This window comes from Sycon ciliatum, chromosome 1, assembly GCF_964019385.1.
Source record: "Sycon ciliatum chromosome 1, ocSycCili1.1, whole genome shotgun sequence".
In the NCBI taxonomy this organism is placed as follows: Eukaryota; Metazoa; Porifera; class Calcarea; order Leucosolenida; family Sycettidae; genus Sycon; species Sycon ciliatum.
The window spans coordinates 62421059-62444040 of NC_088643.1; the positions used below are offsets into that span (position 1 = coordinate 62421059).

Here is a 22982-nt window from a genome sequence, read left to right on the forward strand (position 1 = left end):
TCGTCCTGTCGTCGTACACGTAGGTTGCGTCTCCAGCAGGGATTCTCGTTTGCCCTGTCTCACTCCATCACTGGCATCATCTCCATGACCTGCCAACTAATGGTTGAGGTAAGCAGTGTGTATGCTATTGTGTGTGTCTCTGTGTGTGTGATATTCGGTGTGATTATTTGTGTGCCAGTGTGCAATGGTCGATACAGTGGAGACTGGGCATGGCAGCCTTGCGAATATTGACCGATTGAGTCAGCGAATAATGTCTGTTGCCCGAATCTTGCAGCACATTCTTTCCGAAGCTCTGGTGTAGTGACAGGTTGAATATAGTGGAGAACGGATATAACGACCCTTCCCCCCCCCCCCCCCCCCCACCACCACCCCCAGACTAATGTACTTCAAAAGTGTTGAAGTACAAGTTACTTCGAAGTAGTATATTCGATCTGTCAATAACTTTATCTTCGTAACGGACCTGCTTTGAAACTTGGGCTGCAGAAACTGGAGGAAAAGTCAATCTGTCGTCATATGCAAGGTCGTTTCGTCCGATTTCCACTGTATGTGGCTTTTGTTCCCCTCTCTTTGTTTGTGTCAGGTTACGGCTTGCCAGGATGAATCTCGTAGAGACCGACAACCCAATGCAACCAATGCGAGCAGTGCTCAAGTAGATGCTAAGAAAGACACCACGAACACCAGGTCTGCTGGCTTTGACAAAGCAGCAGCAGCAGCCCAGTCTGTCAAGCTACCGTGCCTGCTGCAGTATGTTCTCTTTCCACCACTGAACCACCACGGCGTGCCTGCAGCGGCGGTCAATGGAGTTGACATGCTCTCTCCGAGCACTGCCGTCGGTAGCGGACCTCTGTGCCTGACCGATGCTGCCACTGTTGACAATGGCATTACTACTGCGGCGGCTGCTGCCGTTGCAGCCTCGGCAGCTGAACAGCCGAGCACAGCGGGCGATGTGTCTAGTCAGGATGGTGCGTCCACCGCGCAAGGCCTTCGGATTGTCTCCGAGCTGTGGATTGAGCCCCAAGAAGGTCGTCTCTGTGACTTGCCCAGGGGTCTGAGGTCCTTGAAAGGCCTATCGTATGAGAATATCAGTGACCAGGTAGGTCCTGCTGCTGTTGCTGCTGCTGTTGCTGCTGCTGTTGCTGCTGCTGTTGCTGCTGTTGCTTCTGCTGCTGCTGCTGCTGCTGTTGCTGCTTCTGTTGCTGCTGCTGTTGTTGCTGCTGCTGTTGCTGCTGTTGCTGCTGCTGCTGTTGCTGCTGCTGCTGCTGCTGCTGCTGTTGCTGCTGCTGTTGCTGCTGCTGTTGCTGCTGCTGTTGCTGCTGCTGTTGCTGTTGCTGCTGCTGCTTTGGCTGGTGGCACTGCTGGTGTTGCCAGTGGCACTGATGCCTTGCACGGTTACCATGGTTATCTGGTTACAGATGATGTTGATGCAACGATGATTTATTGGCATGAGTGGTTGATAGCTAATGTGCGATCTGTGCTGAACTGTGTACACATGTACAGTGCTGGTCAGAGAAATCCAACCTCATGAATAAAGTAGCCCTGCGTTAGAGTTCACAAACCAGTGTGTTTAGTACAATGGCTGCATATCGCCCTGCGCTATTCTATTCATGAGGTTGGATTTCTTTGGCCGGTACTGTACACACTGTACGCTGCTGTACTACTGATTTCTGCTGTTTATCTCTTGCTAAACTAGTCCTCAGTGAGAAATGAATGTGTTGCAGTATGCTCATGCTGATAGCCACAAACTCATGCGTGTGTGTGTGTGTGTGTGTGTGTGTGTGTGTGTGTGTGTGTGTGTGTGTGTGTGTGTGTGTGTGTGTGTGTGTGTGTGTGTGTGTGTGTGTGTGTGTGTGTGTTGTATGTTTGTGTGTCTGTTGTACTTATACACGTATGGTGTGTGTGTGTGTGTGTGTGTGTATATGTGGGTTCATACTTTGATGCTGGATGGCACACTGTCTGCATTGCCTTTCTCTCGTTGTTAGCTGATCCGCGACGATCTGAACGTAGTGTCGGCATTGTGCTCGTACGAGCAGTTACTTTTGATGTGCGAGTTCCCGGACAAGGTGTCGTGTCCCGAGTCTGCCAGCCCGGCAGAGGTACTGGCCCGCATAGCAGACAGCAAACCCATCGCTCATCTACCCAGCCTGTTTGACTTGCCACTGCTAATTGGCCGTGGTCACATTGTGCAAGTCAATCTCTCTGGCATGGAGCAGTCGACCGTGCACGGTACGTACTACGTAGCCCGTTATCCGCCTGATGTCATCATCATCATCATCCCATCTAGTACATACAATAGCAGCTGCATTAGACGTGTCTTGCACAGCTCTAATCAGCTACATGTGCATGGCATCAGATCAGTACAGTAGAACTGCCCGAATCCGGGTTGCAGGTTGGGACCGAGCACTGACCGTAGCCGGGAATTGCCTGTAACTCAGAACACATACACATACCTATTGCAGCATGCGAATAAACACGTTTACACCAATCAATAGTTTCTGGGGCCAATTTTTGTGACTCAAGAGGGGTCAGAAAGGCGCCCGGTGGACTGGAATGCCCGGACCTGGGGAGTCCGGAGTAGAGGAGTTTTACTGTATTCACTGTATCTTTCGTAGCAGGTGTGTTATACTTGCAGTTGTCTTCTTTTGGGCTCTTGTGCAACTACTGCATGTGAGGTTATTTGGCTGATTCAGTTATAGTAGCCGTCAGCTGTTGACTCATCCTGTGTGTGCGTGCGTATGTGTGGGTGGTGATATGGTACGATTGCATGGGCACGTGTGTGTGCGTGTGTGTGTGTGTGTGCACGTGTGTTTGTGTGTGTGTGTGCGTGCACGTGTTTGTGTGTGTGTGTGTGTGTGTGTGTATGTGTGCACGTGTTTGTGTGTGTGTGTATGTGTGCACGTGTTTGTGCGTGTTTGTTTGTGCTTCTGTATGCCTGTGTTTGTTTGTCTCTGCAGGCCACCTGTCATCGCTTGGAAGTCTACTTTTCTCGCTTTTCTTCAGCAAGCTGGCAGCATTTAACGACCGCCGCATACCTTTGTCAGCCACCACGTCGGCAGAAGTGGTCGCAAAGCTGCTTCGACTTTCTAAGGAGGAGTGTGAAGCTGCAGCGGGAAACCTCGCCTGTAATCTGTGCTGCTTCATCAAGTCGCGCGTCGGCTCCTGTCTTCATTTGACCATTCTACCGGCGTCACTTGCGGATGCACAGCGCCTTCACCAGTTGCAACGGTACCACACCGGAGTGAAGCGTGCAGGTTCTGCCTCCATCAACGTGTCCTGCATACCGGTGTTTGTAGTGGAGTGCTCTCTATCGGTTCTGCAATTGACCAAAACAGACAAGAACTACCAGCCAGTGTGCCTGGACTTCACGTTTCCCAAACTGGACACGCTCTGCAATGATGTGCAGCGAAAGCCAGGCTGGCTGATCAGCGCTGTGGTTCGCGGTTGGCAGGAGAGCAGTGGCGTCCTGCTGACGCTGTACAAGGAGCTCTCCATGGTGTGCATGGCAATGCAGGAGCTGTACATGACCGCTTATCTGCAGACCGTGTTTGCTAGTCTGCAGCGCGGCGCGGCCGTTTCCAGGCGTGACGTGGCCTGGGCGATGGGCCTGTGCGACCAGTCGGTCAACGTTCCCGTCGACGTGTCCACGTTCCTGAGCGCCTGCTGCTCTCACTGCCGAGTGGCCAGCAGCTCCAAGGGCAAGGGCAACCGGGCCGCTGAGTCGCCGTTTGTACACAAGGTGTCGGCGCTGCCACACGTCTCTTCCTTGCCGGGCACGTTCTCTGCCGTCATGCCTGCCGCCAGCAGCCGCCTGGACCGGCTGACGCAGCGCAGCATGGAGCATGCACTGTTGCCATCTACTTCCTCCATGCCCACGACCAGTGACTGGAGTCAGGAGAGCGATACTGGGACATCGGATACGGATCGATCTGCTGCTGCCACTGCTGCCGCTCCCAGTATCTGCCAAGTACATCAGGTCAGTGGACAGCACACTAAAATGAGACTTGATTGTTACACATTTTGACTGCTGTGTGTGTGTCTGGCGCCTTGATTTATAAAAAGATTCCACTATTTATGGACAAAGTCACAGCTGAAAATGACACAGAAAGGCTGTGAAAGGACTATGTCAGCTGCTTTAGCCCCGCTGGTAGTCATGTGCACACACATGTACGCATGCACGTACACACAAACGCGCATGCACGCATGCGCGCGCGCACACACACACACCATACACACACACACACACACACACACACACACACACACTCACACACACACACACTCACACACACCATGCACCATGTGTACGCCCGTCGCAAGAGAAGCACGCAAATCTGCAAATGCACTGGATGTGCACCCACAGATTTTCTCTTATAGCAACGATAGCGAACAAGATCTGAATGAGACAGATCAAGACTTGCGCCAGATAACTGTCTTATCCACACAACTGGCGAAGCCATGTGAATCGACCACCAATGCACACCTGGTCTACACCACACGGAGTACATCGGGATAAAACGGCCAAGACAGTTACCTATGCACACCCTACACTTCAGCGGCTGGGGTAACCAGTATAGACAGCAGGGCATAGCTAAAAGGATTTCATTTAGCTCGGACAAATGTCCTTCCGTTTTGAAATCTCTCCGGACATGCCTGGACATTTTCGTGTTAGTTGTACGATAATGCAAGTCGCATTTGGCACGAAGCTCCGAAGAAAGTCCAACTCTGCATAAAAAGGTCGAAAGGTCGCTGCTCTTTTTTTACTTTTTGACCGGACACTATGTCCGGTGAAATTGAAAACGTACAGTCAGTGGCCGAGAATGGCCGGAAAATGTCCGATGTCCGGCCGTTAATCTATGCCCTGGACAGCACGCTGCTTTGATAGAAGCCGACACTAGATGCACTGGTACCTTGAAGTGAAATTGGAGTTACTTTACCAACCAGCCTCGGCTACTGAGTACTGGGAACCCAGAGCCACCAGACATACCAACAACCTCAGCCATGATAGTTATTATAGTAACGACACACTGGATCGTGGAGCCGAAACTAGTCACACTTCCGAATGCTTTGGCAAGAAGGTAGCCTCTAAACAGGTTGGACACACACACACACACACACACACACACCTACATACACACGCGCGTACACACGCACGCACACATACTGCATTGTACTTTGAGTACTTGGCACCTCGGTGGATAAGTCTGAGAGTGTCAGGTCAGTGGACATGTATGCTCAAAACTGCCTGAACTGTCTTTGTCAAGATGCTCTGTTTTATTCATTCCTTTTCACTTTAGGCGGGGATACAAGAGCAGTTCAAAAGTGACCTTGCTGCCAATTTCACCAGCATCTCTTCAAGTCCCAATTACTTCTTTTTCTCAACATCTGACCGCGCATCAACTTCCTCCAAGTCGAAGGTGAGAGCTGGGTATGGATTGCTGAGGTGCTGTTCCTGTCAAGAGGTTTCCACCGTTGTATCCTTGTCATTTTGCACAATGTGACTTTGGTGACTTTGTGGATTTGGGAAGCCAGCCATGGGTTTTCAATTCTCCGCTTTAGACAGCGTTCCGTAAATGTGCATTTCCTCATCCCAGACTGTCTGAATTTGCTACTAGTGCATCATTTACGTCGCAGTGTCACAGACCTTGTCGGCGGTGGTGGTGGTGGTGGTGGTGTTTGAGGGATGTGCATGTCACTAGTCATGAAGACCTGTTCAGTTGTGAGTCTGTTGCGATCTGTTTTTCCCTTCTTCTTACAGCGTCGGCGCAGTAGCCGGCTGAAGAAAGAATTCCATGTCGACGGCGGCGCTGCTGATGTGGAATCGGCGTCGTCTGGCAATGTGCTTGACGATGACGACGATAATGAAGATGGCGATGGGAGTGTTGTTCGGGATGACAGAGGTGTAAGAGCATCGTCATCTGCTGTGCCCGGTGCCTTGGCCTCTACCAGAGCTGATAGTAAGTTTGATGATCACCGTTCACCAACGGCCGCAAAAAGGCCGACCGACCTGACGGAAGTTAAGTCCACAGACCTGAACACCAGTCAGCAGTTACGCGACATGCGCTGGACAATCGCTGGCTCACCGACGGCTCCCAACTCTGGCAGCAGTCGAAAGCACCGAGCTCGCTACCGTCAAAGCACTATGTGTGCTGATGCTGCAGACGCTTCCTCCTCTGACTCCTCAGACAATGAGGAGAACAAACGTGCGGTTTCAGTTATTGGTAATCGAAGCTCCAGCGTGAATGTGCCCAGCAGTAAAGTTATTTCAAGCTCACCGTTCTTTTCCTCATTTCCATACAGTAGTGTAGGCAGCAGTGGTGTGGAGAAAAGTCTTGCGGATAACGGCGCCAACGAGTGCTCCGGCGATGAACTGAACGACGACAACCTGAGACCTCTGTTCCTGTCTCTCTACTGTTGTGTTAGCACACTGAATCCCAGCAGCAGCAGCAGCATCAATAGCAGTAATACCGGTGCTGGTACTGCTGTTAGCGGGGCTGCCTCTGCATCTGGTGCTGCTGGTGTGGCTGGTGCTGGTGGTACGGGTTCCGTCGCTCCTCCTGGGGGCGCTAATGCCGGCAGCAGTTCACTCTCCGTGCCAAGCGGTGGCAGTGCTGCGGGGGCAGCGACGGGGGACACTGGAACCGAATGCTCGTCTGTATCGTTTCAAGTCAGCAGTCTTCCAACATGCTTTGGTAAGCTGTCTCTGCATTGACATGCTATTGAAATTGCTCAACTGCACGTATTTGAATATAGCAAATGCAAATTAGTAGGGAGGAATGGCGACAGCGAATATTTGCCATGAGAAATGTTCGTTCGAATTCAACGTTCAATATTTGAGGGTAAACTTATGTGTACGTTTGTTGAGGTGCACTGCTCAGCAAAATGGGCACTTTATAAATCAGCACCCTCTATAAACCAGCACAATCTCAGTAGCCAAAATATCCTCTTCATGCACATTGCAGCAGTACATCAGATTTGTTAATCCAGCACCCTCCCTAATCCAGCAGAATTTCCATAGCACGCATGCTGCCGGATTTACCGTAAAGTACCGCCAGAGCGCCCCGTCACGCCAGAGCGCCCCGTCACGCCAGAGCGCCCCACCTTGATTTTGCAGCCAGGGAAAGGAAATCGCATGGCAGAGTTCCACGAAGTTTGTACGGTGTGAGAACCTTAGTGTACTAAGGTCACACTAAGCAGGTGTCTGTATGGAGCGCGTGTCCGCTCGAAGGTACGGATTGTCTGCAGAACGTGCAATATGTGTACAAAGTTCATGTCGTATGACCTACAGACAGGAGACCACCCCCACAATACGACCGCAAAAGGACGAGATGATGGGGCGCTCTGCCGGTACTTACGGTACAAGCTCATGAAGGTGTACTCGTATATGTTTGTAAATGTACTGTCTGCTTTTCTGCACAGAGGATATCATCCGTGACTGGGTAGAGCATCGTGCTAGAGCAGGCGGTCAGGATCACGATGGAGCAACAACAACTACGACATCAACACCTCTGCCGCTACAGCGTAACATGTCGTTTGGCGTCAGCCTGGACCTGTTCTGCCAGTTCAGCTCCCTGTTGGATGACACGGCGTCCGTGGGTTCCGGCGGTCTCCTGAACAGTCTGGTCTGCTCCGCAAGGCAGGAGGATACGAACGCTCTAGACTCGGCTGTGCACCCCGGCGGCCCCACGTCACCCACACCGCCACTGGATGCTGATGATGTGACATCCGCGGAGGCCTTCATCTACTCGCCACGTGTGCCACCACTGCCCAGGTATTGTAGTGTGCCCGTGTCTGTGCCCCTGTACCTGCACGGTACACCTGTAACCTTGCGCCCCTGTGCCTGGGCCTGGCGCTGGGCATTTGGTGTTAATTTGTCTTGACTCTTCGTGCCTCACGGTGCTGTGCTTCTAGTCTGGGATACTGTGTCACGTGCTTTACGATCAGACCATCCACACACGCACGCACGCATGCATGCATGTGCACGCACGCGCGCACACACACACACACACACTCTCGCGCACGTACCACCTTATGTTTTGTGTTGCTATGCTTACAGTTGTCATCATCATTTTCATTTTCATTCTTATCTTCTGATCCTCTCCTGGCCAGTAGTGCTTTTGGTCGCTCTCCATCACACTTGAGATCGTCCAACATCGAGGCATTGCCACCTGAGCAGAGTGCGGCCATTGAGGCAACGAAAGAGAAAGTAAGAGTGCTTTCTTCTTCATGAAGTGCACATCAGTATGTGTGCATGTTTGTGCAAGACCTGGTTTCCAGCCGTATTTTCCGGTTGCTTGTAGGTCTGACTGAGATTGCCCGTCAAGCAAGTGCCTGTATGCCAGTGTGTATGCCTGTATGCCAGTGTGTATGCCAGTGTGTATGCCAGTGTGTATGCCAGTGTGTATGCCAGTGTGTATGCCAGTGTGTATGCCAGTGTGTATGCCAGTGTGTATGCCAGTGTATATGCCGGCTATCATCACAGTTACATGCATGCGTGTGGTTCTTTTCCATTGCAGGCAAACACACGACACTACTACATTTGAACTCGGATACTGAGCCAGTATTAAAATTTAATGTAAAATAGAAGAAGAAAACACATGGATAGTTGCTTCACAACTCGTTTCCATGTGTTTTCTTCTTCTATTCTACTACTACATTTTATTTTATTTGCTCTGTATGTCTACAGTTTTCTTGTATATCCTCCTCACGTGAACCAATTGTTTTGATTAGATCTGCCATGTGCTGTGGCTCCACACTATCTTGCGCAACGAATACTCCATTACCTGGCCTCCATGATTTCTGTTGCCTGTTCTGTCCTGTGTGCATGTTGCTGTGCTTGAAGGTGGAATGGCTGCTACACGATGAGATAGTCTCAGCAGCCCATCGCAGTGAACCACTGCTAGCCGGTACACTGGAGATGGCTGTTCGGCATGTGGTCAACTCACGTGGCAGGCAGGTCAGCACAGGGCTTGTTCCCATCTGTGTGTGTGTGTGGGGGGGGTGCATGCATGTTCATTGGGGGGGGGGGGGGGGGGGCATGCTGGATGCGCCCAGGTGCACACTGGAGTGGTTTTGTGCACGCACACCTGCTTTCATTTCCATGGGCATGCGCGTTCGTATCTTCTTCAGGGTGTGTAGGCTATACTAGGCATGCCAACTATCGCTGTTTATTTTCAGCAAACTGTTACTTTACTGACTGGTTCAAGTGGATCTGTGTGCAGAGAATGACCATGCCAATGGTGCCTGTTACCTGTCCTGACACTGGACACGAATATATGGTTCTTGCTTTTCAAGAGTTATCTCTCTGTCTGTTTGGTAAATTGTTGTTTTACATTTGAAATGTTTGTCTTCTTGTATTACTGCACTGTTGCTAGATATCCAGTTGTCGTGAGTGGAATGTGCCACTGCGTTTTGTTGGCAACACTACTGAGAGCCTATCTCGCTTCATAAAAGTGAGTTGTCCTGGTTTGCACTGCTGCTGCTGCAAAGCACTAATGGTGGTGTTTTCAACGTGGGCGCAGTGTACTGTGCTGCTCTCGTGAGTGCCCGCGTTGCCCTGCAGCCTCTCACCCTTTCCTGTATATTCAGATGCAGATAACATCACCGTGTATGTGTGTACTGAGTGGCAGACCAGTCAGTGCTTGTGATGCCACTCGTATACTGATGTAATCGTATAACCTCTATTGAGCTGGTTAGTGAGTGAGTGAGTGAGTGATACACTACTAGTACCTTGATGTTCGAGAATTGGGATACGGGATCTTCTCTTTCAGCATGGCATGTTCAACACTGCACTGCACTAGTACTTGTCTGTCTGCTTGCCGCCCTCATGGCTTGAATTCTTTCTGTGCCTGACTCGCCCCATCAAGGAGTTTGAGAAGCTGCCGGTGCCGGGCTATGGGCTGCGCAAACTGGACGACTTCTACTATCTGAAGCCGTCCGGCGAAGATGGCGACGGCCTCCGCACTAGAGCCGGCTCTCTCACCAGCAACGACTCCAGACTGGCTAGGCCGGTGCACGCAACGGAAGACAACAGCAGCGGCAGCAGACAGCGGCGCCAGCAGAGCACCAACCGCACGCGCGCCAGCAGTACATCTCCCGTGCGCGAGCTGAGCGAGTCCAGCTCGGCGCTGGCCAACAGTCAGAGCAGCGTGTTCAGTGCTGCTGCAGACGGTATGTACACGTCGTATTTGAATCAGGGAGCCTGTCAGAGGGAACAGATTTCTTTTCCCCTGTGTATGATTTCTAGGATATATCATGTGTTGGTAAATCCCGGGTTGCATACTGAGGAACTCTAAAGTGCGGCTAACACTCCGGACATACGGTATCTGTTGTAGAACTTGTAGACATAAATAACATCATTTGTGACTTTGCCTGTTTCTGCTGCCAGCACAACTGCTGACGATGTTGTCTTATCTTTGTTTTTTTCTCATCAGGTTCCGTTTCCTCTACATCAGCTGCTCTCTCCACGGCTCTTTCGGCTCTGAGTGCTCCCGTTTCTTCCTCAGCATCGCACCCCACGTCTCCGAGCAGACAGATTTCACAGCCTGATTCATCACTGTCACCATCATCTGGTTCAAGGTATCAATCACCTGTGTACACAATGGCGTAACTGCTGTTGCTGTGTCACCATGCTAAGCCCTGTCTAGTTTCTTTGGTGGTACTGTTCACAGCGCTTGTTCACGTACGACCAGAGGGGATCTTGCTTTATGTTGACGCTACACGTGCCCGTGCCTTCGTCAATGCCGTCATCATTGCTTTCATCTCCGTTGATCTGTGTATTTTCTCGTGATTCTTGCTCTGCAGGCAAGCGGGGGACAAACGCTCCAGCTACCAGGCGCAGACCAGTCGAGCATCCGGATCCAGCTCCATGACGGGGTCCCCACGGGGCAGCCCGTCCAAGCACCTGCCGTCACTGGCGCTTCACAAGGGAGCTGCTGTGCCACTCGCTTCGCCATTCTTTCGCCGGGTAAGAGCACTGTCTTGCGCACTGTGTGTTTGATTCTCGCTTCGTATGGGGAAAGAACATGGTACAGCGATGGTAGCAAGTAACTATCCGACCGCTGTTTTCCCGCTCTTGGATTCCGGTAGGTTAACACGTGTACACACGCGCATGGGAATGGCATTAATCTACATGCAGTGTGTATGTGCGTGCATGGATGCGTGTGTGTGTGTGTGTGCATGTGTGTGTGCATACGTGCATGTGTGCGTACGCGTGTGTGCATATAGATGGAGCAACAGGACACGGCGGACAGCATATCTCTAGACAACGTCAGTGTAACAACAGACGGTTATGGCTACCTGCCGGATGACATCACCACTGGCATGTCAGATTCGGATGCCGATGCCGACGCTGAGATTTCCCCGCTGGTCGCACCCCAGCGACAACAGCGACGTGATCCGAAACGACGTGCATCGGTATCGTCCAATCGGCAGAATCGTCTGCTGTCCACGTCGCGACGAGATGAGAGGGACGCCGACTACATTCCCGAGTTCTGGCTCATCCTGCGAGTTTACGAGAACCGTTTGGGATTCTACCATCAGTACAGGTCAGTTAATCATCAGACAACGGTTTTCTGATGATTGGTTGTCAAACTGTAAAGCTCTGAGTTACAACATATAAGCTCCTACTTTACTTTGTGTGCCAGTACTCGTACATGTATATCGTAGTTGTATTATTTTTGTGTTAGTTTGACTAGTGCATGCAGCTGCACATGTGAACGAATGCTGATGTTTCATTCCAAGTCAGGTTCCATGAGACCGATGCCGGTGTTTTAGCTGTGTGGGGTTCGTGCGAGCAGCAATCCAGCTCTGACGCTTTGCACTTGAATGATTTGATGGCATGGTCTGTGTGTGTGTGTGTGCTGTATGTCACGTTGTTTGCTTTCTCTCTGCATTCTGCTGTGCCACTGCTGCTGTATTAGGAACTCTGAGAGCTTGAGTAGTAAGTCCTTTGAGCAACTCCGTCAGATCTGCGATCTTACTTCGGACTTTGTCCGCGAGAGCGAGAAGGTTGTGAACCAGGTGAGGAGAGCTCCTTGGCTTTTGCATAGTGATGGTCAGTGTGTGGCTAGCAGTGTGGGAACTCGAGCAGCATGGCGTATATCCTGGGCCTGACGTTTGGCTACTGTTGTTGGTTAATGCTGGGTAGTTGGCTGGGCGATAGGCAAAGAAAGTAAATGAGATGGGGATGATAGTGTCAATAGTGTGAAACTAAGCGGTAGTATAGAGGTTGTTCTTTGTTGTAATCAGGTCAAGAGCGCTGTCTCTATTTGCTGCTGCTGCTGCTGTGTTTGGTCTCGCAGTGGTTACTTCTCCTGCAGATGTTTGAAACGAAGCAAGCCAATCCTCTTCTCGTGCCGGAAGACTTCATGCCGTCCGTGACAGGCTGGCAGGCCACACAACAGCAGACCAGTGATGATCGTGACTCGGAAGGTTAGTAGTACTTGTACGTGTGTGTGTGTGTATGTGTGTGTGTGTGTGTGTGTGTGTGTGTGTGTGTGTGTGTGTGTGTGTGTGTGTGTGTGTGTGTGTGTGTGTGTGTGTGTGTGTGTGTGCGTGCACGGAATGTTCTCCTCTGAGGGTGGGGTCTTTGTCTGCCGAAACGGGACGATGAGATTGTGGCGAAACAGCTCGTGCGACACATTTTAAATACAGTCAGTGAAACTTGTCTAAGGCGACTGCTCAAGGGGCCTTACAAATGTTGCATCGCAGTTTTGGGCGATAAAAACCAAAAAGCGAATCGCAGCCAGTCATTTTTGATTCGCAAACTGTGATGCGAACCCGGATAAATCGATCCCTGCAGTGAAACCTGTCTAAGGTGATTGCTCAAGGGGCCTTACAAATGTTGTCCCTGTGTGTAGGTGGTCTTCTTATCCATGGTCAGTTGACTGGAGGTAGTATCCAACTTCTAGTTATAGTGGCCCTCTGGGACAGGTGGTTGCCTTGACAGAGTGGCTGCCTTGACACGTTTACTCTACGCTGGGACATCTGATGGTAATGCTTACATGCATGGCCAGCATACACACACACACTCATGTCATACACTTTGCTTTTCTCTCTGCTGTGGTCTTTCAAAGGTGGCAATGGCAGTGATCGCTCGTCTGCCATAAGTCGCACCGGGAGAAACATGCGTCCCGGCCTGTTTGAATGTCCGTTGCAGCACACGCTGCACGTTCCCATTCACCCGCGCCTGTCCTCGTCCCCTGGCCAGTCATCATCTTCATCACCGGGTAAGCTGTGCACCTGTGCGGGCATATGGGTGTGTGTGTGGGTGTGGGGGGGGGGGGGGGGGGCTGTGTGTGTGGAGGGGGGGGGGGGCTGTGTGTGTGGAGGGGGGGGGGGCTGTGTGTGTGGAGGGGGGGGGGGGGCTGTGTGTGTGGAGGGGAGCGGGGGGGGGGGGGGCTGTGTGTGTGTGGAGCGGGGGGGGGGGGCTGTGTGTGGAGGGGAGAGGGGGGGGGGGGGGGGGCTGTGTGTGTGTGGAGGGGAGAGGGGGGCTGTGTGTGTGTGTGGAGGGGGGGGGGGCTGTGTGTGTGGAGGGGAGAGGGGGGGGGGGGGGGACTGTGTGTGTGGAGGGGAGAGGGGCTGTAGTCACTCCGCTCTTATCATGGTTTACCCAGTGGGAGTAACTCAGTTCTACTGTCGTGGACATGGAAATCCGGTCGCGCGTCTAGCGCCCCCAGGGCGCTGGCCATGCAGCCGTGGGCAAGCGGGACACACATGCATTTATGAGCTGCAGCGCGCTGGTCGCACTGGATCAACATGTGCAATGCATGCTACGTTCTGTACACACTGAGGGCGCCGGCCCCGGTCATTCGACTGGATTTCCATGTCCACGACAGTAGTATAATACTGGTGACTGGTAGTGACTAGTAGTGAGCCTCTGTGCCTTTGCTGTAGTGTGAGTGAAGAGCTGGAATGCAAAACCTTCTAAAGCGCCAAATTTGAGAAAATCAGTGTTCCGGCTCAGTGTAATCTAAACGTCTAGGGGCACCAGGCGTTCAGTTTGTGAGAAATTTGATACTGGGCAGGGTGCCCTGGATTTTCTACTAAATCTAGTAACGGCTGGAGAAGAGCTGAGCAATCTGCATATTGCAAAAAAAGGACTTCCACGTTGTGTTCAGTCATGCAGGGCCAGAAGTTGCAGACAGCATTGAGTGGGGGGGGGGGGGGGGGGGGGGGTCACACCTTAACTTTTTTGTTCCTTGAAAATCATCGATAATGCCAGATGGCCCTAACGGAATGTAATAGAAGACTAACGAGTAAGTAATGTTTCGTCCTTTGTGAAAGGCAATGATGTGTTCGATTCCGCAGTCTTAAAGTTGGTCATTACCATGTGGTAAGCACATTGCTAGTGTCGACAGGAAAATACTTTGCATGTAATCCCCTGAGCGAAGTACGTACACGAGTTAACAACTGTGACTTTATCAGACGCGAACTATCCTGACGCGCAACCCTTATCCAACCGTCAAAATGGCCAATTTAAATATTAGTTGTTTTGTGGACTGCAACATCTGTCCATAACTGGGTGAAGGAGAGGTACGGTATTCGTGATTACAAAGTTATGTTATTTCTGAAGATTTTGAGCCAACTAATTCAAAACAGCAGGTCTCAAATGGATTGGAGAAAGATATCTTTACCAAACAGCCGGCTAAAGAAAGGCGAGAGTGAATTTCACGGCAGTGTGCCAACTAAGGACACTGCATGACAAAAAAAAACCTGTCAAAATGTATAGCCAAAATTCGCTGTTTGTGTTCAGTTCTTGCACAGTACTTGCAGGACCTTTCCAGCTCAGTGAATGAAACCACATGCTGGACCTGACCCAATAGAAAACCTGGCCTATTATAATAAACATTCCAGTTGTGAAGGGCTGAAGGAAATGTTGAATGTGTGGAACAGATACCAATATACTTTTGTTTTGAATCACTAGTAAGTCTTAATCTCACCTTACTACAAGTAGCTTCTATCACATGTTCACCTCTGTCTCTGTCTGTGTGCATGTGTGTCTGTGTGTCTGCATATCTGTGTGTATGTGTGTCTGTTCCTGTCTGTCTTGTAACACTCTGCAACCGTCGTCGGCAGCCTTGCAGATTGTGCATGCTGCGCTAGCCTACTTTTCGGTCACCAACCGGGAGAAGCTGTACGTGTACCGAGAGCACACCGAGGGCAGCGACTCCGGCATCTTCTATCTCTGCGTGTTTGAGTCTCTGTGTGGCGTGGAGGGATTAAGTAAAGGTAAGAAACGCCATGCTGAGCTTTCTAGAGATTCGAGACTGTGCAGGTTCAGTGTTGAGAGGTGCACATACCGTATAGTGGTTCAGTGTTGAGAGGTGCACATACCGTATAGTGGTTCAGTGTTGAGAGGAGCACATACCGTATAGTGGTTCAGTGTTGAGAGGTGCACATACCGTATAGTGGTTCAGTGTTGAGAGGAGCACATACCGTATAGTGGTTCAGTGTTGAGAGGAGCACATACCGTATAGTGGTTCAGTGTTGAGAGGAGCACATACCGTATAGTGGTTCAGTGTTGAGAGGTGCACATACCGTATAGTGGTTCAGTGTTGAGAGGAGCACATACCGTATAGTGGTTCAGTGTTGAGAGGAGCACATACCGTATAGTGGTTCAGTGTTGAGAGGTGCACATACCGTATAGTGGTTCAGTGTTGAGAGGTGCACATACCGTATAGTGGTTCAGTGTTGAGAGGTGAACATACCGTATAGTGGCTGTTGTTCTGGTGTCCAATGTGCGTTGTGTCCTGAATCTGTTTTTGAAGGTGAAGTGCCTGGTAGGCTAGTTATGTTAGCAAGCCTTAGTATGAAGTAGCTGTTATGTGTTGACCGTGTGTGTGTGTGTGTGTGTGCGCGTGCGTGTGTGTGTGTGTGTGTACACGCGTGTGTGTGCATGCGCTCGTGCGTCCGTATACGCACGCGTGGACGGATGGGCGGATGTGTGTATGTGTGCGCCTGGATTAATGCTTGTAGCACCCAGCTGGACCAGTCTAAACAGCAGCAATGTCACGTGGCCATCACGCTCCTCAACTTCCACTCCAGCACCTGGCTTTTCATCAGCAGGAATAGTGCAGGATGTGGCTGATGACTATGGCAGTGTAGGCAGAGGTCCATCGCGACTCCACGCCACCTCTATCTCCAATCTACAGCAAATGGAACAGAGGCAGAGTGTGATGGTTCATGTGCACGGTATACAAGAGCCAGGTAGGCCAGACGGTTACTGATCATTTTATTGTGTTGTGTGTAATTCTACAGTAATGTACTGTAGCTGGAGGGTTGCACTGCCTGCCATGGGTATATTGGACATACTCCCGCATCCACTGTGCTGCCATGCATTGCCTAACATGTGAGAAGCTCCTGCATGTACTGTGTTCCTATGCATTGCCTGACATGTAGAAAAGGGTATGTACTGTTTTGCCAGTGAGGTGTGTACAGGATCTAGCTGGCACCTTCCCGTATGTGCTTGTGATGTAGCTTTTGTGTATATCCTAGGACAGTTACACACTATACTGGACTGTGGTCCTGTAGTACAACTGATATGCTATAGACAGCCCCCCCCCCCCCCCCCCCGCATTTTGTACATTCATCTTCTTGGTGGGTGTGCTCGTACTTTGCTCTACCACAACATTGTAGGTCCTGATATCAAGGAGGAGCTCTTGACCATGTTGAAGAAACGGCTAGAAGAAGCAACGCTGAAGGGCATCACGGACATGCTGCATCGCAACATACACAGCACTATCTATCCTCCAGATGTGATGGTAAGCCGGCATTGACAGATTCACTTGTGCATGCCTGTGTGTGTGTGTGCATGTGTGTGATGGGGCCTTGTGGGCATTGATTCGTCTTCTGTTTCGTGTTTGGATACGTAGGGCCGAGGAGAAGGCTGAGGTTCCAAGTTGCAATGTGGGCAACGGGGAATCACCACACATCTCTTCTATGAGCACCATATCAGTCGCTTATGTTTTCTTCTGTTGCCTTACCCCTCTTCGTAAAGCTAACCCAGCATAGTGTTGATACAAGGCCACTCAGTTTCTTGTGCATGAATACAGTCAACTTTGCGTATAACGACACTCGGCCAGGCATCAGAAAAGTGTCCTTATTCGCGAAGTGTCGTTATACCCAAAGTCTCGTTATATGTATACAGGTAGAATGTACTTTGCTCTGGGCATGGAAATTCTGTCGTTATTCGCGAATTGTCGTTATATCCGCAGTCGTTATTAGCAAAGTCGACTGTAGTATACAACTTATACAAGTACTAGTACTCAAGCTCTCAAACTCTCAATCTCAATCTAGTGTCCACGAACAGTGTAGTGCATATCACTTGGCCACCTCGCGTGTATGTGTAACATAGCTAGATGGTACATACTATGGTGTTTGAAGTACATGCACAGGCAAACACCTCTCTACAGTATCCCTGTCTTTCTCTACTGTGGTTTGCCTGTGTGTCCCGCGTGTCCTGTGTGTTGTGTCCCGTGTGGCTTGCCTGTGCACTGTCCAGTTCCTGCAGCCCGTGGGTCAGCCACCGCACAAGTTCTGTCGCTTTGTCCTACCGCCGCTGCCCTGCCAGCACCGGCATTCGTTCATGTACTACTTGAGACAACACCTGCTACAGTTCATGATCATTCCCAAATATGCCGAAAGCGACGCCTCCTGTCATCTTCTTCCGGTGAGTTCTGGACTCTTCAAATTCCAGTCCAAATCTGCACTTGTGTTTGTGCCACTGTTGGACCTTTCAAGTGCTGGCATCTTATTTAAAAAAATACATTGATGACTCGTGCATGCTGCGATATGTTCTACTGTTACTGCGTCGGGTGCTGAGGTAGAGTAGATAGGACTTGAGTGCCAGTACAAATCAATGCACCCCTTGTAGTCATGCATACTTATAAAAGCAGTGTCAATGGCCACACGAGCTGGTGTTTAGTCCATACTTCTATTCAAACCACACTTTTATGCATAACCAGTGCACAGAGGGGTGTATATTTACCACGGCTCGACTCGCTCCTCGAGTGCTCATCATTCTATTGGAATGATGGTCTTGTAAAAGCAAAAAAGCATGACTTTTTACAATTCAAGAATCTGCAGTATGTATGAATAGTATATACCATAATTATAGGAGGTGGTATCCTACCGCACTGCTATTTGCAGCTGGTACATCTCTTTCTAACATTATTGAGTTGCCACTTTTCCATACATGTCCATGTCCAGTTCTGCAGACCCGCTCGCCCCGTGGTGGACCTGTTGAATGCCGGCGAAGACTTTGTGTTGCTGTTCAACTCGCGCTGGGCAGTCGGTAAGGCCCTGCTCCTCTGCTCTTGTTCAGCACTCTTCTGGTGCTACGTGATGTAAAATGAGCATAATTATATGTTAGAGTACTGTCAGACTTGACAGCATGCTGGTACTAGTATATCTGTATGAAGAGGTGGTTGGCTTTAGATGCCCATCTACAACTAATAATGTGTGTTACCAGAGGACATGCCACCAGATGACATGCCGCCAGTACAGTATGAAGTGAAGACATGTTGCTTGTGCTTGTATAAATGACTATAGGTATGCTATGGCTGTGCATGGTGTATAAATGACTATAGGTATGGTATGGCTGTGCATGGTGTATAAATGACTATAGGTATGGTATGGCTGTGCATGGGGTGCACGAGATCATAGTACCCAAAGCAATGCGCGTTTCGATCCCATGTTTGACAGTCCTGCGCACTCCATGGTCTATGCTGTCTTGACCTGCTGACGGCAAACGTGGCCCAGACCAGTCACTGAGTGGTGCCATGTGTGAGCGTGCACAAATCGGCCCCGCGGCAAGGGTGACTGGAACAGACAGCCCGGGAACGAAAACCCACCTTGTTTCAAATTCCAGCCGCCTGTGTTGTCTCACCAGGTGTTAGGAACCCCTGCTATTCACCCGCTGAGTTGTGGCCTCTCCATCACTCCAGCCGCGTTCGCTGCTTCTTTCCAATTCTAATTTCTAATGTCTAGTTTCTTGTAATTCTGTGTTTCCATGTCTGCAGGACTTGGTTGTGTTGCTCTGGTGCTACTGTTGGGTTCGGGTGCAACATTCAACATGGCCGACTCTGAGCCAAAGTGCACTTGTCCACCCGGTTACCAGCTACCTGGTGACCTGACACCTATGCTGGAAGTCACACCAGTCGTGGCCTCCGTACCAGCGAGTAAGTTTAGCCCTGCCGGCAGGAGGAATGGCTAGTCCCTGTTGCTCTGTGACTGCACCGTAGAGCTTTGGTCGTGGGCACACCCGTTCATTTGGTGTGGGCTCGTACCCGCCCGTGTTCCCAGAAGAGGAATAGAAAGAGTATTACTATGCACTCTTCACTTCACTCTCATGATCGAAGACCAAAATAATAAAATGGAGGGTGCTCCCAATTGAGGTGACTGAAACTCCTAATGAAATTCTGCATGCTTGGTTGGAGAAACCTGCCTGGCGTAGCGTGTAGACTCGCACTACAGAAGGAAACGCTAGAAGTCTGTGCAGAAATCTCGTGAAGATTGACATATCCACTATTCCCTTTGAATTACACTACGGACAGTACACGGACAGTATGAATGGTGTCACAGCCTTGTTGTAGTGCCTGCTGCAGATTGACTGTGAATATGTGCATGTGTGTGCGTGTGTGCGCGTGTGCGAGCGTGCGTGTGTGTGCCTGCATGCATTTGGATGTGCTGGTATGTGCGGGTGTGGATATTCCTTGCTCCCTGTGGAATTCCTGTAGATGTAGACTGTATTGACATCAGTATATGGGAGCATGGTACCATTGGCATGGACACACTAGTGGAGCGCGTGCACCAGTCCATCAAGTTTGCTCTGGCTGACTTTGTCATGGAGCACTTCATCATGCCGCACCCGCTGGCCACCCTCCCTGGTCACATACAGCAGCTAGTGGAGAGTTCATTGGCTACTGCAGTCCCTCAGCCACACACACTAAGGCCCGACGCACCTGAGGTGCCTGCAACTGCCTCTTCGTTACGAAGCGAGGACGGGGCCTCTCCCCTCACCTCCTCGGCCAACAGCAGCATGGTAATCATACCAAGCTCAGAGCTATTGGAGATGTCCACTGGCGAGGATCTACCAGAGCCCGCTCCTGGTCCTGACCAAAGCTCGGCAACACACAACCACTCCCTGTCAGACGAGCAGCTGCGTCTGCTGGCCGACAGCCAGCTGGAGCTGAGCAATCCGCGCCTCAGCACCCTTACGCCCGGCAGTGGTACTGATTCGTTCACGCTGGATGACCGAACATCTGGCAGCGTGATGTCTGGTGTTGACCTGCGCAATGTAGCCGAGGCACTGACCAGCCCCGGTGGCAGAGTGCACACGGAAAGGATCAGTTTCTTCTCGGCAGCACAGTGGCATGGCAAGGCGGAGCGCGGCCAGTGCGGTAACCTGCACCCGGCCTACAGCCAGCACTTTTTGAAGCTGGTGCGGCTTGGCCACAACCTCTCGTCCAACTCGTTCTTCAGCACTTCATTTGACCTGCCGGTGCGCAACCTGCCCGCAAGCGCCCTGCAAGATCTAATACGAGTCGTGGACGAGTCCGGAGCAGGCGTGGCCAGTGTCATGTTCCACGAGATCAAGTGAGTCAGGGATGAATGCTAGAATGTCTGTGTAGGGCTGGCTGGCTACCGACTGGTGGAGCTGTGCTGTGTAGGATTGGCTACTGACTGGTGGATGACGTCAGCACCATTCAGACATACTGTTCTCAGTGTCATTCGAATGTGCTCAGCTGTCGTATGTATTCATGCATTTGAGTGGGTCCTTCATATACCGTAAAGTCCGGAGCAAACGCCCACTTCGCAGCAAACGCCCACCCCAGCGGGTCCATACTATTTTCGTCTTTCTCAGGTCAATATAGTTGTAAACAACTGGCATGAAGGTCGAATGCGTACGAGAACGACTGTAATGCCTACAAACTGCCTATGTCCTACCAGGACTCTGTGCAAAAGCGATTGTCATCATCTTCTTGCAAAGAAATAACTTCTGTCGAGATTTCCTTTCATTCGATAAAGGTGGCCTCTTTGTGGTAGTTCGTTCTCCATGTGGTACGAGTAATGCCGTAGAAATGTGTGCAGTGCCACGATGTCGCGCTGTCAGGAACAGTAATTGTTCTGATGAAGCGTCAGTCAACGACTTGACTGGTCCCAATATGGCAGTTGCAAGTCGAACAGGGTATGTCACAGAAGCTACACCTACAAAGTCGCTGCTAACTTGTTGAAAACTCCGAAGTGCCCAAGAAAAACACTTGCCTTTGGGCGTTGTGTGATCTCTAAATGATGGCTTGAAACACCGTCAGAAGTGTATTTGGTTCCTTCAATACTCTGTTCTTCGCTACCTTGTTATTCGGAAGAAAACCCGTTCGGATTTGCGAAATAAAACAACCATCATTATAAAATCACTACGAGCTAGCTCGTGGCTAGTGCCCAAAGAGGTTTTGAAACCAGGAAAGTGGACATAGTTTACCGTAGCAAAGTGCTCTTCTCGCTACGGTGTGAGATGCACTTTCGTACAGTAGGGGTGACAGTGCATGGGGTCAGTGTGTACAGGCCAGCAGATCTTGCAAAAATGGGGTGGGCGTTTGCTCCGGACTTTACGGTACAAGTATAAACTTTTCTTTGAAATTAATTCTCGCTCATGTCGTTAAAATAGAGAAGCAGACGAAAGGTCAAAATCCGATGTCTAACGAAAACACTTACCACTTTTTACAGTATTCTGTTGAGCAATCTTTTGTTCACACTTTGACTGCGTTGTGACATCTTCACATTTGAAAATACGTCCATCAGGCATCGCGTATGCTACAGGATCTCTGCTACACTGTACGCTTACTTATGTCCTGGAAGTGGATTGCCAGTATTTTTTGTCACTGAGCATCTTCAGGGCACCTAAAAGAATCTTCTTTTCCCCGGGTCTTTGCAGACAGTAATCCGTACGCACTTACACACTTACACATGTACCGGTATGTGTATTCGCTACTACTGAAATGTGTTCGCCGATCGTCAGACTCCAACGTTAGGCTGACATGCTGACTGCTCTCGGTCAGAAATGGAGCACGGACGGTTCTCTTACCCTCTATAGGCTTCAAGTACATAACCCAGGTGAATTGGTTCCCCTGTTCACAGAGAGTGCTCAACACCTGGTGTCTTCAACTTCATTCTCCCAACAAAATAATCCTTCATTACAAAGCACGAAGAAGTGTAGAAACAACAGAAAAATGATAAGGCACCCATTTTGATAATCCAGGGGATGGCCCACGCCTGGTACTGCCACTGCATTATAAATCATACGTAATGCTTAACACCTGGTGGCAGCAGCAGGCTGTTGCCATCATGTACCGTTGTGTGAGGATCATGTTTAGCATGAAACTCTGAGTTACAACTCGTGTATCTTGTCCTGCCCTCTGTACGCGGCATTCTATGTCATCTTGTTGCGTGATTTTAGTTCTGTGTTATTGACTTGTGCTGCTTTTCACCCTGCAGCACGGCTTCTGATCAGTCAGACGACGTTTTGTTCGACACTGCACCGCATTCGTACTTTGTCCCGTATAATCCAGCCCGAGTAGCCATGAGGGTCAGTCAGGTTCTTGAATAAGCTGCTGCTGCTGCTGCTGTTGTTGTTGTTGTTGTTGTTGTTGTTGTTGTTGTTGTTGTTGTTGTTGTTGTTGTTGTTGTTGTTGTTGTTGTTGTTGTTGTTGTTGTTGTTGTTGTTGTTGTTGTTGTTGTTGTTGTTGTTGTTGTTGTTGTTGTTAATGTTGTTGTTGTTGTTGTTGTTGTTGTTGTTGTTGTTGTTGTTGTTGTTGTTGTTGTTGTTGTTGTTGTTGTTGTTGTTGTTGTTGTTGTTGTTGTTGTTGTTGTTGTTGTTGTTGTCGTCGTCGTCGTTGTTGGTGCTGCTGCTGCCACCGCTGTTGCTACTGCTGCCGCCGCCGCTGTCGTCGTCCTCGTTGTTGCAAATCGTGAATCGCTATTCTCACGAT

At 50.3% G+C, this 22982-nt stretch overlaps 1 protein-coding gene across 1 annotated transcript in view; it reads left to right on the forward strand.

Moving 5' to 3' along the window:
• The window catches only part of LOC135804772 (KICSTOR complex protein SZT2-like), an 81436-nt gene that overhangs the window by 26483 nt on the left and 31971 nt on the right, over positions 1 to 22982 (forward strand). Inside the window, exons 24-48 of the mRNA XM_065318727.1 lie at positions 24 to 108; positions 581 to 1093; positions 1980 to 2223; positions 2952 to 3970; positions 5292 to 5411; positions 5753 to 6686; positions 7414 to 7765; positions 8104 to 8200; positions 8837 to 8950; positions 9369 to 9446; positions 9861 to 10164; positions 10428 to 10572; positions 10798 to 10960; positions 11221 to 11540; positions 11916 to 12015; positions 12297 to 12426; positions 13071 to 13223; positions 15073 to 15225; positions 15973 to 16203; positions 16633 to 16757; positions 17498 to 17665; positions 18205 to 18289; positions 19017 to 19175; positions 19734 to 20592; positions 22489 to 22579. Coding sequence (XP_065174799.1) covers positions 24 to 108; positions 581 to 1093; positions 1980 to 2223; positions 2952 to 3970; positions 5292 to 5411; positions 5753 to 6686; positions 7414 to 7765; positions 8104 to 8200; positions 8837 to 8950; positions 9369 to 9446; positions 9861 to 10164; positions 10428 to 10572; positions 10798 to 10960; positions 11221 to 11540; positions 11916 to 12015; positions 12297 to 12426; positions 13071 to 13223; positions 15073 to 15225; positions 15973 to 16203; positions 16633 to 16757; positions 17498 to 17665; positions 18205 to 18289; positions 19017 to 19175; positions 19734 to 20592; positions 22489 to 22579 — 6742 coding nt within the window. The remainder of the gene's footprint in view (positions 1 to 23; positions 109 to 580; positions 1094 to 1979; positions 2224 to 2951; positions 3971 to 5291; positions 5412 to 5752; positions 6687 to 7413; positions 7766 to 8103; positions 8201 to 8836; positions 8951 to 9368; positions 9447 to 9860; positions 10165 to 10427; positions 10573 to 10797; positions 10961 to 11220; positions 11541 to 11915; positions 12016 to 12296; positions 12427 to 13070; positions 13224 to 15072; positions 15226 to 15972; positions 16204 to 16632; positions 16758 to 17497; positions 17666 to 18204; positions 18290 to 19016; positions 19176 to 19733; positions 20593 to 22488; positions 22580 to 22982) is intronic.